Source organism: Coenobita brevimanus, chromosome 34, assembly GCF_032717465.1.
Source record: "Coenobita brevimanus isolate Jiangsu-jjx chromosome 34, ASM3271746v2, whole genome shotgun sequence".
Classification (NCBI taxonomy): Eukaryota; Metazoa; Arthropoda; class Malacostraca; order Decapoda; family Coenobitidae; genus Coenobita; species Coenobita brevimanus.
In genome coordinates, this window is record NC_136987.1 from 3,092,985 (window position 1) to 3,113,787 (window position 20,803).

General features: G+C 37.9%; 2 protein-coding genes across 5 annotated transcripts in view; one reads left to right on the plus strand and one right to left on the minus strand.

Moving 5' to 3' along the window:
- Positions 1-20,803, minus strand: part of atl (atlastin GTPase) — a 133,495-nt gene that overhangs the window by 88,604 nt on the left and 24,088 nt on the right. For both annotated transcript variants that reach the window (XM_080269574.1, XM_080269573.1), the window contains exons 4-7: positions 14,261-14,395; positions 13,031-13,246; positions 10,119-10,211; positions 8,472-8,610 (exon numbers count right to left, since the gene is read on the minus strand). In XM_080269574.1, the coding sequence (XP_080125700.1) occupies positions 8,472-8,610; positions 10,119-10,211; positions 13,031-13,246; positions 14,261-14,395 (583 nt within the window). The remainder of the gene's footprint in view (positions 1-8,471; positions 8,611-10,118; positions 10,212-13,030; positions 13,247-14,260; positions 14,396-20,803) is intronic.
- The window catches only part of Pus10 (Pseudouridine synthase 10), an 82,426-nt gene that overhangs the window by 19,834 nt on the left and 41,789 nt on the right, over positions 1-20,803 (plus strand). Inside the window, exon 1 of one of the 3 annotated variants that reach the window (XM_080269577.1) lies at positions 6,620-6,645. The exons of the other annotated variants lie outside the window; for them this stretch is intronic. Within the exon in view, the coding sequence (XP_080125703.1) occupies positions 6,643-6,645 (3 nt within the window). The 5' untranslated portion in view covers positions 6,620-6,642. Of the gene's footprint in view, positions 1-6,619; positions 6,646-20,803 lie in introns of those variants that run through there. 3 annotated transcript variants of the gene reach the window in all.

A 20,803-nucleotide genomic window follows, 5' to 3' on the forward strand; every position in this document is an offset into this window, starting at 1 on the left:
TTCATTTTTCTTTTCCTTTCTTTCTTTTTTTTTTTTTTACTCGGGTTCCTGCCACTCACTCTCAGTTGAATAAAAAATCGTCTGGAGTGTGATGGAATGGAATACCAGAGTTACCCCGACCATGAGAGAGCTTCATAGCGTTAATTATCACATTTACGTTTCATTACTTCCACACGGCACACACTTGCTCTATTAATTTTCACATTTATGTTCCGTTACTTTCACATACCACACACTTACTCTATCAATTTTCACATTTATGTTTCTTCACTTTAATTTTCATATTTATATTTCCTTACTTTCACACAACACACATTTTATCTACTAATTTTTACATATATATTTCCTCACTTTCACACAACACCCACTAGCTCTATTAATTTTCACATTTATATTTCCTTACTTCCACATGAGACGCACTTGCTCTATTAATTCAGCATTCATTTACTTAGACATTTTAATCTCTGTGACTTGACACCTTTAGTCACGGCTGTATTTCATGGGTTCGTATTCTCGTTGGTTCAGGAAGCTCCCTAACACCATTCCCTAAGCGATTTATTTTGTTTATTACATCTTACTGACCTATTCTGTGCTATGTAAATCCATTTATCAATTCCATACTCTGCATAAATAATGTAAAAAAGGATATTAACCGGCCCTATCCAAAAATAAATCGCTTAGAAGGTGTCAGAGAGTTTCTTTACCCGACGAGAATATTGTCCATACTCATTATCTATTAGTAATCCCTTTCATCCATTCACTCGATGTAGTGCTGCTCTCGGGTGTCTGCCCTTTCCTCTCCTCCTTCCATTCTTTCCTTCCTCTTCTGTCTTTCTTTACTTCATTCTTTCCTCGTCCTTCTGCCCACGGGTGACTTTACACTCCTTTTGTCTTTCTTTCCTTCATTCTTTCCTCTTCCTTCTGCCTATGGGTGACTACACTGAGTGACAAGCTGAATGGTTTCCTGTGCACCAGGAAACCAATTACTACGCTGGGTGGTAACCATATAACCAAATTATGGTGCCTGGTGGTTTAGTGGGTAATTATGGCGCTCCAACTGGATTGAGCCTGTGATGGTTTATATTCAAGGGATGGTTGGCATTACTGCTCGCGCAATGCCACTCAGGGTTGAGTGAGGCTGGTCACTCTCATATTAAATGTCAGGACCAACTTGTCTTGCCCCGGGCTTCCACGCTCCTCATGGGGGAACGTAGGACTGAATGATGGATGGATGGATGAATTCCTTTCATAAGACAAGTATTTATTTATTTATTTTTTTACCCTTGAAATTTCCTGACAAATTCAGCTCAAGATTTTTCAAATGGTGGAAGGGCTCACAACCTCCACAGCCACTCTGCTACTTGGGTACTCTTCACTGCTGTCTAAAATCATATGACAGCTACAAGAACAAGCGCATTCAGTATTGCCATGCAATACTCCCCTATCAGATGAAAACCATACATATTTAAATGATCCTGAAAGTAGATGGCTGACTGTTGCAAGTGACACACCATCATGGTATTGGGAACAACTGTGTGAAGTTATATCAAAATCTGTCCAAGCATGTGGAAGTTACAGACCGCACACGAATGTAGGTATGGTTGTTAAGTATGACAGCACCCGACCATGTTTGAGTCTCAAGTGTGACCTTGACCATGGGAGTAGATGGCTGGTTGTTGCGCGTTACACACCACCATGGTATGGGGAACAAATGGGCAAAGTTACATCCAAATCTGTCCATGCATGTGGAAGTTACCGAGCAGACACGAAATTACAGACGGACTGACGTGCTGATAGACTGACATACTGACGGAGCTGTGTAAACCTACAGTTCACCGGTGGGAGACTGATAAACTAATAATAAAGTTCTCAGATGGAAGTGGTTATTGTTTCTAGCCTTGGAACAAATTTGGCCCATACAACTTAAGACGTTGCCAATGACTAAATACTTCCCTTCGACATGATCATAATTATTTTACTTATTCACCATCTTTAATTATCTAATGACTGCCAATATCCTCTACCTTGCCCATTTTCATTAAACATTTATGAACTTCACACTCCATATCCCTTATCTTGCTCAACCAACTCCTTACACGGACTAAATAAAGCACCTACATCCCTTAGATATTCCACCAAAAGCTCACTGACTGCCACATCGTCAAGACACATCAATCCTTACTATTTTCTCCTTATCATTTTATTATCTCATGCTTCTGGAAATAACTGCCCTTCCTGGCTCACTTTCCTATAACTGGGCTTGATATTTACCAGTTGATTCACTTCCTCATGCAGCTTCACTGAACAACTATGCTCTACTTCACCCACATTTTGTTACCATATGTGAACTACAAAACAACCTTTAGATCCACTTGTTCACCCAATTCCTGAGACACTTTTAAATACTGCACTCACCTCAGCTATAAAATTCCACAACACACTATCACCTTGCCTTGTATCCTCGTCAGTTTAAGACACTCCCTAACATCTCTTCACTGGCAATTTATTGTTGGATATGAATGGTTAATATCCTCTTGTACATTATTCATGAAGAGTATGGCAATATTGGAAGGATTTATGTTCCACGGAAGAGGCCGGTAATGTGCAATAAACAAAATAAATTACTTAGGAAAATGTGTTAGGGAGCCTCCTCAACTGAAAATACAACCTCAAGTCTAAACACATCAATTCTTACTATTTTCTCCCTTCTCTTTGATCTCACTCTTCCTATAATGTCACCTCTTCCTGGTTCAACATTTCCGTACATGAGCTTATACTCTCTACTGACAGATTATACAACCCTTGTTCTGTGGTCCTGGTACATCCTAGTCATACCAATTAGACTATCATATTGCAGTTGACACCAGATGATTGTAGTGGGGTGTCATATGAGCCAGAAAGTGTAAATACTGTCTCCATTAACTTCCTCATGGTCATGTCAACTCTATAACAATATTTAGACAAAAGTAAGGAAATATATTAAGTTGTGGTGAGTTATATGAGCCAGGGTGTGCTGAGGGAGATTTCCAAGGCCTTCACAATGAGAAGTCTCTTGTGAGACGGGTAAAATAAAAAATATACAGTATAAGGCATCATTATTGAGGTGTTAAAGTTTGTTTCTAAATATTCACATTCATTTATTTCTCTAAGGTTCAACGTCATCAGCTAATATCATCCCAGGTGCTGGAGAGGAAAATCATTATCAGAGGAAATTTGTTTCCCGCAAGTTTACTGTCTATGGTTAAATTTACTCCTAATGCTGGAGAGGGGCACCTTCACATGGTGGCACTGATAAAACCACTAGCTCCACAGCCTGGTTATACAAATATCTCACATCTTCCTCTCTCTCTCTCTCTCTCTCCTTCTCCTTAAAGGAGGATGGTGGATTAAAGATGGGAAACTTCACCCCACAGATCACTGGGTTCATATCAGATAAGCCTAGAACCACAACAACAAATAAATATACCCCTGACCAAAGACAACATATTTAACTACTCTCTTTTGCCAACTCTACTGTCATCTGTCAATATTAGTATGCTTACACATTTATTAGGTGTATTAATTCCTGCCCTTGAGAATGCCATTCTCATTTTATTCTTGCTGCAACCATGTGAAAGTTCACAGTTTGAGAGATCTCAAGTGAACAGGCTAGCAAAGTCTTCAATAACTCCTTTGGTGCAGCTATTTATCAGCTTTTTTTTTCTTTTTTTGTTTAGTCTTGCTGTTCCCACATTGTTTAATTTGGTTCAAGATATTTTTTTTGCCCAAGAGAGGATGAATATGGCCCTCAGCCTTCATTTACTCCATCAATAAAAAGACGTCTCTCCTAAACTAAATAAGTCTTTTGATGGCAGTATTAAAAAAAAAAAAAAAAAAAAAAAAAAAAAAAAAGACAAGGAATTAACCCAAGACATATCTTTAGAGGCTCGATGAAAGTCTCGTGGAAGCAATATCTCACATGTCAATCGAATCCAAACTATACAGTGTACAAAATGATCTAAACTGGTGTTAGTCAGAAATATGTACCACAGAATCAACGGTCCTAATAATCCCAGGTGACTTGAGCCAGAGAAATGGCCGACTGTCAAGTGCTGTGCCAATAACTCAGACGCACATGCTGTTTGGCACAATGCACAACTAGGTCAGAAAAAGGGAAGGATATGCATTAATGGTGTGTGTGTGTGTGTGTGTGTGTGTGTGTGTGTGTGTGTGTGTGTGTGTGTGTGTGTGTGTGTGTGTGTGTGTGTGTGTGTGTGTGTTCTATCTATCTATCTATCTATCTATCTCGAGAGAGAGAGATATGGATAGTGATGGGAATTACAGCAAGAGGTTGGGCTGACAGGAAAACAACACATGGCAATATGGAGAGTCAGTGACACAGACAAGCTGAGTCACCATCACCTCCAATCACAATGCTGTTTATATATCGGGCTTGCCACTCTCATCTCTTCACTTTCACCTCACTCTTAAAACCATAAAATGCTATCTCATTATCTCTGTTTATCATAATTTAAGCTACATCACCATTATCTCTAGCAACAGTGTCATTTATGTGTCTAGATATATTTATATTTTCATGACCATGATTCTCTTCTTTTTCTATTAAATTATTCTCTCACTATTACAGTTGCCATGTGCACATACTAACCTCATTCATGGTACTTCCATGGGATGGGTCAAAAGATCTTTTGAGGTACTACTCATCCTTGTAATCCTCTCTCTCTCTCTGTCTAACCCCGTCTCTTTTGCCTGCTTATACCTACAGGTATCATATTCCTTAGCATCATCATCTCCAACCACAATGTCATCCATACATGACCCTCTCTCTCTCTCTCTCTCTCCTCAGCTCCACCTCATTATCACTTCACTTATATTCACTTTTTCTTTTACGTCCTTTTCCTACTAATTTTCTGTCTTCTCCTTTTCATCATGGAGTTCTCTATACTGTATACAGTACTTATCTGATGATTATTTTTCATCCCCAAGAGCTACCTACAACTTTCACCCCTCTACCTGCCTCCACGAGAAGTGAGAAGGAGGGAGTGGGGAAAGCAAAGGAAAAAGAGCTAGAGTTAATGGGGATGGGGGAAGTGAGCAAACAAATGACATGAAAACAAGAAAGGAGAGGAGAAGGTGGAAGAGGAAGAAGAAAAGCTGAAGGAAGTGCAATGATGATTAAAGGTGGATGGAGAGAAGATTAAAGGTACATTGAAGTGTTTACATCAATTTCAGTCGTAAAGGCCTTGAGCGCCTTCTCCTTCACTTTTTGCTCGATCCTTTACTCTCATCTCCTTTCTCATTTCCCTCCAGCCTTCTAACCATGGGAATAGCCATAAAATGTTGAAAAAAGTGACAATGTCTAGCACATCAGGATAATGAACACCCTAAACACACACACATGCACATACAAATGTGTATACACATGCACACACACACACAAACCCTTCACTTCAATCACTGCAACAAGGTGCTTAGTCATCTATCAGTTCAGATCTTACTTAATTCACCAATATACAACACTGTGGATCACCTTCTAGCTTAGAGAAATTTATACAATTCTGAATACCAATGTAACAATTCCATTCACTACAGTATTAGTAGGAACTGTTGCATCATCAGTAGGCCACAGGCCTGAAAACAGTCTCATCACCAGCATCTGATCTTTTATATAATTTTCCGGGACAATCATAGAAACATCACACTCCTGTCTCCTTACAAAACTAGTGTCAGACCACTGACATTCTGCTACCATCACAATAACCTTGCAGCACATTCACCACGTTTTCCTTCCACATCACATGTGTGCTACATTTTCCATAATCCCCTTTTTGATATCAAAAAATGCCAAAAATACTATGCAGTCCTTTTCACATTCTTTCTTTATTACTGATGTTTATGCAAAGATGCAATCCTCACATTCACTAACACTCCAAAAAACACAAGCTTAACATTCACTATATATTCTGACTATGTCACTATTCTTCACCACATCTCAGTAAAATCATTCCATGTTAATAACTAGAAAGAGCTTAGAGAGTGCATACCTCCATTAATGCCATTGCCATTAAAAAGGATCCAGATCTGGATCCATGGATATAGGATCCGGATCCGGATCCACCCCCAAATTTGATCAATTCTTTCTTGGTCCATGGCCCACATTTCCACAAAATTTCATTGAGAACTTTCAGAGATATTGTGCAGGATACTCAGGATCCAGATCTGGATCTGCACCAAATTTTAATCAATTCTTCCTTGGCCCATGGCCCACCCTTCCACAAAATTTCATCAAAATCTGTTCATAACCTTTTAAGTAATCCCGGATCTGGATCCGCCCTGAAATTTAATAAATTCTTTCTTGGTCCATGGCCCACCTTTCCACAAAATTTCATTGAAATTCATTAGAAATTTTGGAGATTTTGTGCAGGATACTCCGAATCCTGATCTGGATCTGTCCCCAAATTTAATAATTTCTTCCTTGGCCCATGGCCCACCCTTCAACAAACTTTCGTCAAAATCCATTCATAACTTTTTGAGTAATCCTGCTAACAGACAAACCAACCAACACGGGGTAAAACATAACCTTCTTGGCGGCGGCCGGGGGGGGGGGGCACAGTATTTCAAGTGCCAGATAATACAACAGTAATGGTAAGTGTGAATCTTATACTTTATTAGTAAATAACAAGATTATATCTTGATAATTATTGTGATAACCAGTCAGTTCTAATATCAAGATACCGTATTTGGCAACTAACTAATCATTCCATCAATCCTTCACTATACTGGTAAATATTTCATGTTACTCAGAACATTACACAAATTTAAGCTAAGACAGACCTCTAATAGTGGGGAGGCTCTGAAATGCTATTGCTAACCTGTTCAAATTCAGTCTCTTCTAAGCTTGAATAAAATCATCTATAGGTACAAAGAAAAAAATAAACAAAATACCATCACAGTGAAGTACTGGTAGTTAAAACATTTAATAAAGCCATCAGTGGTGGTAGGTGGTGGCAACCATCATCTACTCACTTGATATAGTGCTGCCTACTTCTTTCTTCATCTTTATCATTCTATGTGTCTTCTCTCCTCTCTTCCTGTTCTCCCCACCTTTCTTTCCTATCACTTTTTATTACTTTTCTTTCCACTTCAGGCAGCTATTCCCCAATGGACAGGCCTAGTGATTCCCCGTAACCCATGAAACCATTTACACCACTACATGGTAACCATACAACCAGATAACGAGGTGATGTAGGGCCTGCTATGGCACCCTTGCCAACTTGGTAGGACAACACAAATGCAGCATCCATCTGGGAACCAAACCTCCAAACTTTTCCCTGGGCCTTGCTGTCACAAGACACTGTCAATCGCAAAGGAATATCAGTTCATTGCACGGGATGGTCCTGCAAGTGTACAGTAGTTGCTTGCCTATGGTTGATGGGCCTGCTTGGCCAGACAGACTGGGGCTGATCAACAACAAAAACAACAACAACAGCAGCAGCAATATCAAAATCATTAGTACTACCAAAGATGGCATACAGAACCTGCTGATCTTCCTTTTAAGAATCACGATAACTTTTTATACACTGACTTCCCCTTCCAACAGAATAGGTGAAGATGGCTAACCTCTAGATGATTACTTACTTCAAAATCTTTTAGGCACAGAAGACATTACATTAAAACAAGATAGCAGTAAATGCACTTACCTGTCAATTCATCTGACTGAAGTCACAGAAGTTGAGCATTTTCAGACAATTAAATACACTGAGCATGGACAAAAGTGACAAAAGCAAGCAAATAATTATGTTGAGCATGGACAAAACTGACATACACAAGCAATTATGCTGGGCACAAAAAGAAGTGACAAAAACACAGTATGTTCATAAGTTTAAGCTGGGTCATCTAGAAATATATACGCTCATCAGAAATGCATTATCTTACAGTTGTCATTATCAGCACCATAATTTACTGTCATTATATAAAAGATCCATTCAGTGAATCCACAGGTTTAAATAGAACTACTGTATGTGCAGTAATGTACTGAACTAACACTGGTAAAAATGTACTGAATATATTTTGAAAGGCACTATTCCACTTATATGGGTTGGAATTCACCAGCTGAAGGGTGTCACCTTACACAAAGCTAAATGATACCAGCATCTGAGACTCAATGCTAAGTAATGTTTTGTACAGTAATTTGTCTACCCTAACTTGGCAGAGATTTTTATCATTCTGCAGCATATTTCATGTATGTCAATGAATTACACTGTTGTTAACTGCATTCTGTTATGTGGGATGCATGCTGATCAATCCTAATAACAATGAACATTCCACAAAGGATTTGTTAAAAGTAAGGGGCTTTCCATCCCCTTTATATATGAATGTTTATTTCTTGTTACAGCTCAGAATTCAGGACAGAGATGAAAATTTTAGGCCAAGTTAAAGTGGATGGAATTTTGCAATGGTACTGTACTGACCTACTAATCTGCCATCGAAGTCTGCTTTTTGTATGACCTTAAAGCCTGGGTGTGGCATGAGGTAGCAATTAATGTCCCTGAAGCACTTTCGCAAATCCCGTCGCACTTCCTGGTGAGCTGGATGCTGTTTTTCCGTCACCTAAAGAGAGAGAAGATGAATGGTAAGTATGTAGCAGGACTACTGAGCCTCGAGGAATGGACTTTCAAGGTAATGTTCAGAGCCAAACACACAAGACTAACAGCATCAGCAGCAGCAGCAGAGGATGTGAGTACATTAATTCCTCATTACATTACCTTTAGTTTAAATTTCTCTTATGTGACTACCGGTATGTCGACAATGAATTACACATAACTTACCTATTAAAGAGTCACTTCTACCCAAATAAGTAATATGCCACTTTCACTCAATACCATTACCAGCAGTATGGAAAAGTTGTATTAAACATCCCTGACAATCTGTAATGATGTCTGATAGTTTGAACATGAAAACAAATAAAATATGTTATAGGATTACTCCGCTAAAGCCAAATTTTCACAGAAACATTACAGATGGTATGTCTCATTATCTGGGATACCTTTTGCTAGTTTTTTTTCACTGGTATTTTCTACACTACTAATTTTTCTGCTTGGATATATTCACTCAAAATAATCTAATACAGTACTAGATCAAACTGAAGGAAAGCTTCAGAAAGTAATAAATGTATTCTATTTAAATTTATCCCTATAGGACAGCCTTTTCTTTCTTGCCTTCTTTTTTTTTTGTACATCCACAACAAATTACAAAAAAATACATAACAATAATAATAATAATCCCAGTTAAGCTTCTGTTGACGGCAATAAAGTTAATTTGCTAGGATCACCTCATCTAAAGTACTTTGTATGAAAAAAACTGACATTCTGAAATACATCTCTGACTTATGAGTACTGTCCATGCACAATGTAAAAGTGAATAAAGGTATGTGTAAAAATATCTGAGTAGCAAAAAGCTGAACACTGTAATGGGCTTTCAGTCACAGGAGGAGATGACTTACAACTTGAGCTCTTACTTGCCCATTTTCTATTTCTCCTGATCATTAATGGGAAAAAAAAGTATACTGTAAAACTGGTAGACTGAAGTACGTTACAAGTGTTTAGTCTGCGTATCACATTACAGCATGCAATTACAGACATTCAACGTATCACATTACAGCATGCAATTACAGACGTTCAACGTATTACATTACAGCATGCAATTACAGAGAAGTTCAACATGTTTTATTCTTATTACAGGTTCACTAATGTCCATAAGAATTTTGGGACCTGACAAAACTTTCACTCTCTCAGTTCAATACTACTGGTGTCAGCATCTTCCAACTAAACATATAGCAGTCCATATATTGCACCACAGGCCTGGAATATCTTCTGAATTATAAGAACAACTTAGTGTGTTGGTGTATAAAGCACAGATATTTGGGCTACCTTGGGATATTACTAAACAGCCAAATAGTTAATATAAAATAAAATAAAATAAAATAACTATAATGACAGAAAATACAAAATGATGAACGGTAAATGTAGGTAATGCTGACTGTCATCCCCACAACACACAAGCTACTCCAGGCCTGCATGCAGACCACCATATAAACTCAACTTTCAACTTCACTGTACCATTAAGATATCATCGAGGAGTTTCTGTCCACCTTGATGGCCATAAGGAACCTCATATGGGAACCCCCAGTCTCTGACCAGGAAATGCAGCCTCTGTGAAGAAAAGAATATGAACCATCATCATCATAATCATCATCACCATCACTATCATCATTACCACTACCATCATCATCATCGCCACCACCACCACAATCATCATCATCCTAACCTTTTCTCACATTTAAGTATGGGGCAAGGTAGGATCCTGGAACAAGGGTAAACAAGAAGGAGGAAGAATTCTCATCAGCATAACCAGTCCAACAGACTTATCATCAACAAATCATTCCAATCCTCAGAATCCTGGTTTTAGCAAAATAAAATTTATACACACATACTTTTCTTCTACTATCAACAGTGAACATTTACATAAAATGGTGTAGAAGAAAACGCTTACATAACATAGTGTAGAGCAGCATATGAGATGTTTCGCTGTTACTGATGCATCTTTTTATTTATTCTGGCTAAAACATGACAATTCTGTGTGGACCATCAAAATCCTAACAGTTACAGGGTTCAGTATTACTGCAATTCCACTGACCATTCTGACTGGCAATGTTTCCTCAGTTAAACAAAATTGTCTTTTCTATCCTTTTCTCTTACATTTTTTTATTTATTCTGGGTAAAACATGACAATCTTGTCTGGACCATGGAAATCCTAATGGTCACAGGGTTCAGTATTACTGCAATTCCACTGATCATTCTGACCAACAATGTTTCCTCAATTAAACGAAATTGTCTCTTCTATCATTTTCTCTTACATACTAGTTAGATCTTAGTAGACTCTGCTTTATTTCCCAACCAATAACCATGTCATGGGCCAATGGACCTCCCTGTTATCTGTACTTCCTATGTACTCCTAAATAAAATACAGAACCAATGTGTCCATTCTCAGGGAAAAGGTTAACCCACGCTAGACTGATTTTTTATAAGGTAGTTTACCTCCCCCGAGTTATTGTTTCATACTGAATGTAAACTGCACCTCATGTGAGGCTTGCCGCTTGGCCCATGCATACCCCTGTTGTGCCTCATGTGAGGTCGGCAGCTCGGCAAGGGTTAATGGTGCATATGCAGAATGAACCACAGCGCATACTCTCACCTGGCAAATGATTCCTAACCCCTTTCAGTTCAGCTGATGGCCAAGTGATCAGACCAGAAGGCCAATTTGATTAGTAACCAAGGAAACATTCCTACCTTATAACTAAGGCTCACTTAATTTTAAACAACCATGACTTGATATTCTAGTTATGGAAGTGGTCCAGTTATATCAGGTGAAAACAAGGCCACTATGGTAAGGAAGAGACATTATGGAGGCTCCTCACCAGCTGTCTGGGACTTAGCCAATACAAGCACACAACAATGGCACTTGACAAGACCTCCCTCCCTGCCTGCAGAGTTATTTCTGTTCTTACTCAACCTAACTTCTTCAAAACAATGAAATGATTTTCAATTCTTTGTTTAACTCACATTTTACTCAATTTAAGCCCTTCAACAGATGACTGAAAATTTTGTATTTTATTCCTGTTAGCTACCACCAATTCTATTTAGCTAAGTTCAAGGGTTAGATAATATGATACCTAAATGACCCAACTTGTTACTATGGTGCTGTACAATGGTGAAAAATATTCCCTGGTATCTATAAAAATAAAATGAAAATTACATTACCAGGCTAAAGGAGTTATAATTTTTCTAACTAAAATGCTTTTATACAGCCTTTATTAAGACTTTCACCATGGACTTCTCTATGCATGTGTGTATCTATCTATAACCAGACACCTTAATTCTGGAAGAAATGGCCACAAACGAATTACCATACCTCCATGTCATCCTGTCCTCTGCTATGGAGTTGTCCTCAAACTCATACTTGCCTTGTTCATATACCCTCTACCTCATCCCTCGTCTCCCCCTTCCCATTCTTCTCTCAACCTCATTCACATACACTTTCCTAAGCAATCTCATTCTCCATTCTCCCCTAAGCTAACTAAATATTGTCTGAAGGCAGCAGTATCCAAACTAAAATAAATTACATGGTTTGGGCATATGGAGAGGATGAGGGATGACAATTGGGTACAGAGAGTGAGAAATGTGAACACCGGGGACAGGTTGTGAAAGGCAGACCAAAAAAAAGACCTGGGACGAAGTCACAGAATGTGACCTCCGAGATAAGGAACTGAATAGAGACGCTACCAGAGACCGAGCAGCATGGACAGCCGCCATTAGGTGACTAAGGCCAACGCATGCAAGCATGTTGGAGCCTTTATAAATGAAACGAACGAATGAATTAACTGTGTTGGAGAATGTAATGATTGTAATTTGACCAATACCAACACTGATTGACTATTTGCCTATCTATCTACCCATCTATATCCAGATGCTTTAATCCTACAAAGGGTGACCACGAAGAAATTGCTTCCATATTGCCCTGCCCTCCACCACATCACATCATCCTCATTCATATATGTTCCCACTCCATCCATCCAACTCCTCAGTCTCCTAGTTAATCTCTAACTTTCCATTTGCTCTAAATGGCCAAACCATGTCAGGGTGCTCCTCCTAGTACTTTGCCGCATACAGATCATCCTGTCACACAGTAACATAAAGGTCCATTCACATAGGTGGAATGCTGTTATGTCTATGGGAAAAAAAAAAAAAATCTACCACTTCCAAAGACACATCTTTTACCTACTGGTACGGCAATGCATGCACCCTCCTTCACTATCTTACTGATACAGCAATATATATTTAGTGCAGGGATACCTCAAGTAATCAAGGGACTACTTCCTTACACAAGTTCTCTGTTCTCCCTTCAGCTTCCATACACATGCTCCTTGTTCTACTATTTTCCTACAAATGTACCCTGTTCTTCCTTCACTAACCTGGAAGGGGTGTGCAGTATCACAATCTTCCTGGGCCAGCATGCCATATGATGTAAAAAGCTGGAGGTTCATGAGATCATCTTCCTGAATATTGTTCATCAAGTTGTATACGAGCACTGAGGACACCATCGTTGTTAGTGCAAAAACAGTCGTTGAATCTTTCATGGAGGACTGGATATCAAATGTGCCCTGAGTGTCCATTAGGATAACTGCAATCTGTAAAGTTAACAGGACATTCATTATGATAACTGCAATCTATAAGGATAACAAGTGATCTATTAACATAAATGCAGTCAGTAGAACAAATAACTTATGCATGTTCATAAGAGCATTATATACTCCACTCCAAGATGCAACTAAGTGCAATGATTTGTTAAATGTCATCTAATTCATCTGAACAGTATTATTTACAAAAATTTACAAAAGAGTAGGCATAATGATACAGCAATCTCACCATGCAATAAAAGTGGAACTAATAGATGTATGCTAAACTCCTATATCACAGAGAGGAATGCATTATCCCATTTTTTTTACAATAATTTCTGAAGCAAATGAAGGCTTAGTGAAATGACAGCTGAAGGAATGTGGAGCTGTGGCTAAAGGGGAGTCAATCAAAGGCAAACTATATGACAAATATTATACCATAATGTTAAAAAGAAAAGTTCACCCACCATTTAACATACGGTACTTTAATGCCCCATCAAGAACGTAGGGGCCTAGGGCCAGGGAAAAAAAAAATCTTAATAGGTTAATAATGTTTTAACCCAATCACAATAAAAGGTTTCACCATGATTAAGAAAGCTGTCTAGAGGCAGGAAGAATAAATCTTAAAACTACATCAAATGGCAGGAGTGGAAATACAGAACATGAGTGACACGAATCACATTCTAGTGTTCATCTCTTGAACTCAGCCTTCAAGAAGGAAATGGCAATTTTACTCTAAAAGTCAACAAGAGTATGGTAAACCTGAGAGGATAAGCTGAAAACTTTTACATGCAATGTGGAAAGTCTATGTAAAGTGGAAAATCTATGAAAGGTATCCAGGTGCCAACATATAATAGGCTAGTGAAGTGATGTGGCTTGCTTCTTCCCCAGATATATTTTTGGCAATAAATGATTGGGCCCATTTAAACCCATCACATCAAAAATTACCAAAGTTATCTGCAGGCAGTCTTAAAAAGTCACTGGATGGAAGGAGTAAATACACAGGAGAGAAGTGATCCTACTTACCTCTTCCCCGGATCTTTTCTTGATAATAAATGGTTCACTCCATATTAGTACCCCCGTAGTTTCACGTTTGGACCCTTGCCTCCACTTGAAGCCTTTTAGTGGTTCATTGACATTGCCCAGCCATTCCTCTGCTTGCTGTATAAAAAAGACAAGAGCATATTATGAGCAGTATAGACACTGCTACTGTTTGCCATCTAAATAATGAAAAACACCATACTGTAATTTCTTCTTCAGGATTTTTAAAGCCAAAACAATAAACCAGTATGAAAAAAACAGTAAGCTTATGGAATGAAGACCTCACTACAAACAAAGTATTTCCTTTGATTCACCACAGCAATGAATGTCAAAAGGAAAAAGATGCAAAAACTGCTTTTTGAGAACATGAGGGAAAATGTTTACAAAATGTACATTACTGAGGCTGAGCTTGCTGCATTAAATGGCAAAAATACCACAATGATAAACAGTTCATGATATACAGTAGAGACAACACTTTCAAAACTATGATGAGTTTGCTGTTTTGAAGCTCAGTACAGTACCTCATAAACCAGCAATATATATATTTCCCATATCCCCAGGTAAGCATTCAAATGAAGCTAAACTGAGAAACCAAAGCATGATAATATAAAGTACACAATAATTCAACCAAACAGGTAAAAGAGTTTTCTGCATTCTGCTCAATGCCAACATACCCCAGTTCATGCACACAATAGTATTCCATGAAACTGGCTTTTAACTACCAAATTATTTTTAGACATTCATTTTTCATAATGAATGATGAAGTAATTAATTTGTTTGCTAAAATGGCTTTGTACATGCCTAAAAAACCTTGTCCACCTCATGATAACAGCAAAATTACAAGAACACCAGCAACCTATACTCAAAAATTATTTATAGAGGCTACTGGGTTTAATTCTTTTATGGCAGAAAAAGAATTTGTGCCCTATGAAACACTGTATTCTCAGTACCTTTCCTTTAACAGTTTTATCAACTCTTTCTATAACTTTCATTCTATTCTATGGTCCCAAATTTCAGACCTCTACAATTATCCCCTTTCTTTACACCATCCCTCCTTCTACAAATGTTCATAATGATACCCTTTATGTCTTTCACTATGTGGAGAATACAACACCATATTTTGTGAAATGCAATACATATACTGTACATTACACTGAATTGTATTGTTAAAGACATACAAGAAAAGCAATAATGAGGAGAGGAAAATGATATAAGTGAATGACTGAATGAATTCCATTAAAATAAATATCAACAGAACAGAAAAAAGAATGATGAGAATTAAATCATACACATGCTAAAGGGAAATCAGCAATAAGGTGATAACTGCAAGAAGGCAAATGATGTCAGTGCAGCGAGTAAAATGCAAGCAAAATCAAGACAGCAACGTAACTCTTAAGCCATACATCCTTAAGGTGTATTTGTGAGGAAAGGATAAAGCATAAGCCCTTCCAACATATAAACACAGGAAGCTGCTGTTTGTCTGTGATAAGCAGAGATATACTTGTCTTCTCTCCCTCTTGGACATCTTATTTACTCTTTGTTATTGCTGTTATCTTTATGGTTCTTCCAATTGTGCATATGCTGTTTTCTTTCTTAAAATAATTTCAGAGTCAAAGGGAATTCCTTTAATTAAATTTTATCATCTGGCATTAGTTAGAATAAATGCTCTGTCAGTGTGTGTGAGCTGGTTAGTATTCTATTGTATGTACAGAGATTGTATGCAGTATAGCTTGTACAGTACTGGTGCTCTTTCCTGTCTACTTAATCCCCTGACTAATCTTCAATACTGTACTACGATACTGTAGATCATTTACTGTTTCTTTCTCTTCTTAAACTTTCTTACTCTTTCTCACAACCCTACATGTACAGTATTGTATTATGTTGTAGCTCTTGTACTGGACTACATCTTCAGACATGTGTGAAGGGGTTAATGAAATATACCTGCCCCTCTCCAGTTCGAAAAATCTCTCCTAAGCAAAATAAAATAATTTGGGGATAACAAGAAAAAAAGGTATTACGAGATGAGTTTTTAAACATCAAAACTTTTTACATACAAGTGGTCCCGTAAAATTAGAGGAAACCCGCAAGCCAACTTCATCCAGTACAAAGTAATATAAATTTAAAGAGCAATTTTCCCTTCATGTACCAAGAACTATGAAGGATGTCAAACAAGCTACTTATTATAATGCCTGCCCGTCCTTATAGACAATGGCACTTGTGGAAAAATGGCATTTCTTCACTGAATCTTCCTCTAATTAGTCTAACAGTGAGGGTATTTCCTGTAGTGTATTTTAACCATGGAGCCCAGGGACGTATTTTATGTTCACCTTTGTTATCTTCAAACATTATACTTATCTTTAAAAACTTTTCAGATTAGAAAAGTTTGACATAAATTTCAACTTTTCAAATTAGAAAGGTTAGACAAATTTCATGAACTCCTTCACCACCTGGGGGTCTCCTAAGCTGGACATATCTGTGTGAAGGCTGCAAAAATAAAAAGTAAAAATATGTCACTGGGGTGTTGTTGTTTCTCAACCCCAGTTATTATCCACACACAATTTTTAATTATATTAACAGAAATTTCTATAGGGAAATGGACATTTAACCTCCCTCATTTAAAAAGCCTCCCCTAAACTGAAGAAAACTGTATGGACAAAGTATGAGAAAAAGAAAATTATATCCCTGAACCACAGAAGACCTCCTCACTCACATTAAAAAAAACTCTCAACCACCCTGCAAAGTTCAGGTTCACTATTAGCAGGAAACACTTGATCATTTTTCATACATCAGATGTGAAATACTCCATCCATCCCTCACCATTCCATCATCATCTCCACAAATCTACTATTTGCCACTTCAATCAGGTGATGTGTTTTATTTACTTAAACTTGCTACTACAGACAAATATATTAGGATCTTGGGATTCCTTTTGTAATGAAGAGTAAATGATCACTATACTCTACCTATCCTGCTTAAAATCTCTCTCCAAACTGAATAAAAATGTACAGAGGCAATATATAATAAATAAGGCAAAGAATACATTACTGAACTGAGTTACAATCCATCTCATAACCTCATCCATGTGTGGTATATGAAAGACGTTCTACCAATGAAGTCACAGATATACAACTTTTAGTTGCATTGTATTATTTAGCTATATTATAAAACAAATCTTGTGATGGAATCAGAACCTCAAAATAAATGAAGTGCAGTAGAAGCTTTGAAATAATTACTAAAGCTGCAGCAATTTGTGAAGAACAAATCCCCAACACCAACACAACATTCATTACAGCAGCATCAAATATCGTATACCCATCACTCACAACAAGCTAACAATATATCATAAACCCCTTCAATCTGGCAATATATTTTATTGGAATAGTCTTGCCTTCACCAGACAGTTTTATTCAGAATATGAGAGCTCTCTGGATGCAAAGGAGTTTATGAAGGCTGTGTTCACCCAACACTATGATTCACAAACACATACATAAACACACTGCCCCTACAGCCACCCAAAAGCTTCATCCAAATCGCATCCTTCAAGAGCCACCACCAGACAGTTCTTCGAAAATGTCTGTCTATCTATATACCTAGGCTGCTTCCCCCAAGGAAAGGGAGGTAGCCGAGACAGGACGACACACTCCCCATTTACTCATCCATTCAAACACATTCATTCGCATCTTAGCCCCAAAGGGGAGAACGGACAGATCCTCACCGCACCACAAATGTAGCCTCAACAAAGGACCTCTGGGAGTGAAAAGTCAAGGTCATCTATTTCCTGCAGTCCACTGAGTTCACAAGATGAGCCTATGGTTGCAATATCAACAATAATAGAAAAACTTTCCTACACTGAATAAAACCCCTGGAGAGAGCAAGAATAAAATAATACAGTAATTACATCCCTGAGTGCCAGGGGGTTAACAGGAGCATGATGGAAAATCTGCATAAAAACCCTGAATTTCCTGATCAGGGGTTAAAAATATGATGGAAAATCTGCATAAAAAGCCTGATGTTTCCTGATCAATCCTCCACTCAGGAGTATCTCATAAGAAATTACCCAATTCTCACTCAGAAACAGTCACGTTCACTGGCTTCTGTTTTCATAATTTCCAAGGAGCCTAACTACACTGTTAATTTTCTTTTAGCCAAGTGATGGCCTTCCCACAAAATAACAAGGATAAATTACCCTCTCCCCCTCCTCCCAAATGTATACTCCTATCTCTCTTAACTTACAGAAAAGTAAGAGTAGAAACATATGTGGGAAAGAAGAAATGAAAGCAGACACCAGCAAAAAGTAAGCACTGTAATCACCATTCACACATGAGAGCAAATTTTAGGGAAGGATGGGGGAGTAACTGGAAAGGGGGATAAAGCTGCATCAGAATATGGCAGTAACTGGAAAGAGGTATAAAACCACAGTAGAACATGGGAGTAACAAGAAAGGAGGGGGGGGAGTTGACCAACAGCAAAACATGGGAGAAACTAGAAAAGGGGTAAAATCACAGCAAAACACAGGTGTAATTGGATGAGGGGATATACCCACAGCAGAACACAAGAATAACTGGAAGGGGGGAGATGCTGAAAATCCGCCGCAGAACACCCAAGTATAGACCAGAAGGAAAGATATGACTGTTAGTAACAACACAGTATTACCAAGAAAAATATTAATGACCCTTTTTAAAAGTTGCATGTTGGTAACAGCAGCAGGTACTGTATTATTTTTAACATTTCTGTCATCTACAAGGTCTAGACCTTTAGTTTCAATCACATTATATTGTATATTTTCTTAACTTTCATTTCTCATCATCAATTTGTACACTCACCAAAAAGAACCCAAACATCTAGGCACACTGAATGTGAAAATAAGCAAAATGTAGCTTGTTATTTTGGAGTGCCCGGCAGGCCTGATTTTGGAATAGTGTACTTCAAAGCTTGTGTATGATACAATAAACATTATTGACAAATATGTAAGAGGAGAACTATTTTCAGAGTCTGGTCATATACTGTACATCAAAATGTACTGTGTTTAAAGCATTCGGATAATTTTTGGTGAGCCTGTACTGTACTGGGTATTCAACAGTTGGGGTAGACATCAGCAATTGAAGTATTTTCCCATAAGGTACTGATGTGCACAGCAATTGCAGGCTTGTTTCCACATCTCAATCATGTAAAGCTATGGTATAATCAAGAAACAACCCAAGCTATAATTTTAAAATTCTTACCATTAACACCTTCCCATTTGGAGGCCATGCAAGAGAAAAATGTACATTATTATGATGATATACAGTATATACAAGTCAAGTGATCTATGGAACAGATCGTATACTCTACACAATTTTCAAGCAGTGAAGTGATAAATGTTATGCACTGTTCTTACTGAAATAGCACCAGTCCAAGCTTTCACATCCTACTCCTCAGGAAAAAAAAATCACTATAAAATGATAAACATTTGATAAAACAGTGACAGACAATCGCACATTAGTCCCTGCAATGTGTAAGGGTTTGAAGCTATGCTATCACAGAACATTAAAGAGTGAATGTCCTACAACCTAGGCAGCACAGCATGGCAAAAATCCTTATGTTGTTTGTACGTGATTCAAACCTTCATAACTGTAAATGATCATCACTCTGACTGCCAACTATGACAGATAATTTGTTCATCTTACAACGAACATTCAGAGGGAAATATCAGATATTAAATTCACTCTGCTCTATAGTACTATAATGCAATGAAGATTATGAAATTTAAAAGCAACACTTGACACAAAACTGCATAAAGAGGTCTAATACTGCTTAAATAATAAGTATTACAGCAGTCTAGCCTAGACTCTCCTACAGGCACAAAAGGCTTGACTGTCACTGTTTCCTTTTTCCTGATATGGAAGAACTAAAAGCTCAAACTATCTAAATAATCCTAAATAATGCCTCTATCTCTATCCATCTACAGCCAGATGCAATAATCCCATATGGGGTGGCTGTCTGACGCTGAGTTAGTTGTTTTATGGGGAGGGGCACTAACCCTCCACCAACTCACTTGATGACACATTTGGGAACAAGTATATGTTGGTTATATGGCTACCATCCCGCACTGCAAATGGTTTCCTGGATTACAAGAAATCATTTGTCTTGTTATTCAATGTAAAGCCACCTGAAAAGGAAAGAAGAGCAAGAAAAAGTGACAAGAAAGATGGAAGAAATTGGAAGAGAAGAGGGCAGACACAGAAAAACAATCATAAAGGCGAGGAAAGAAGTCGGAGGCACTATATCAAGTGAGTGGATGATGGTTGCCGCCATCTACCATGACCTAAGTGTTGTACTTCAGTATTTATATATCTTTTGCTGTCTTTCAACTTTTCAATGAAACATCCTTACCATCCAGCAGTTAGTACATTGTGACTGGCAAATTAGAGTCTGACTCATACTCAAAGTGAGATGTGGTCATTAAACAATAGTGTCAGTAATGTGAATGCTGACTTTAAACTTTCAGCAGTGGGAGAACCTTTATAAAACAAGCTGTTAAATACAGTA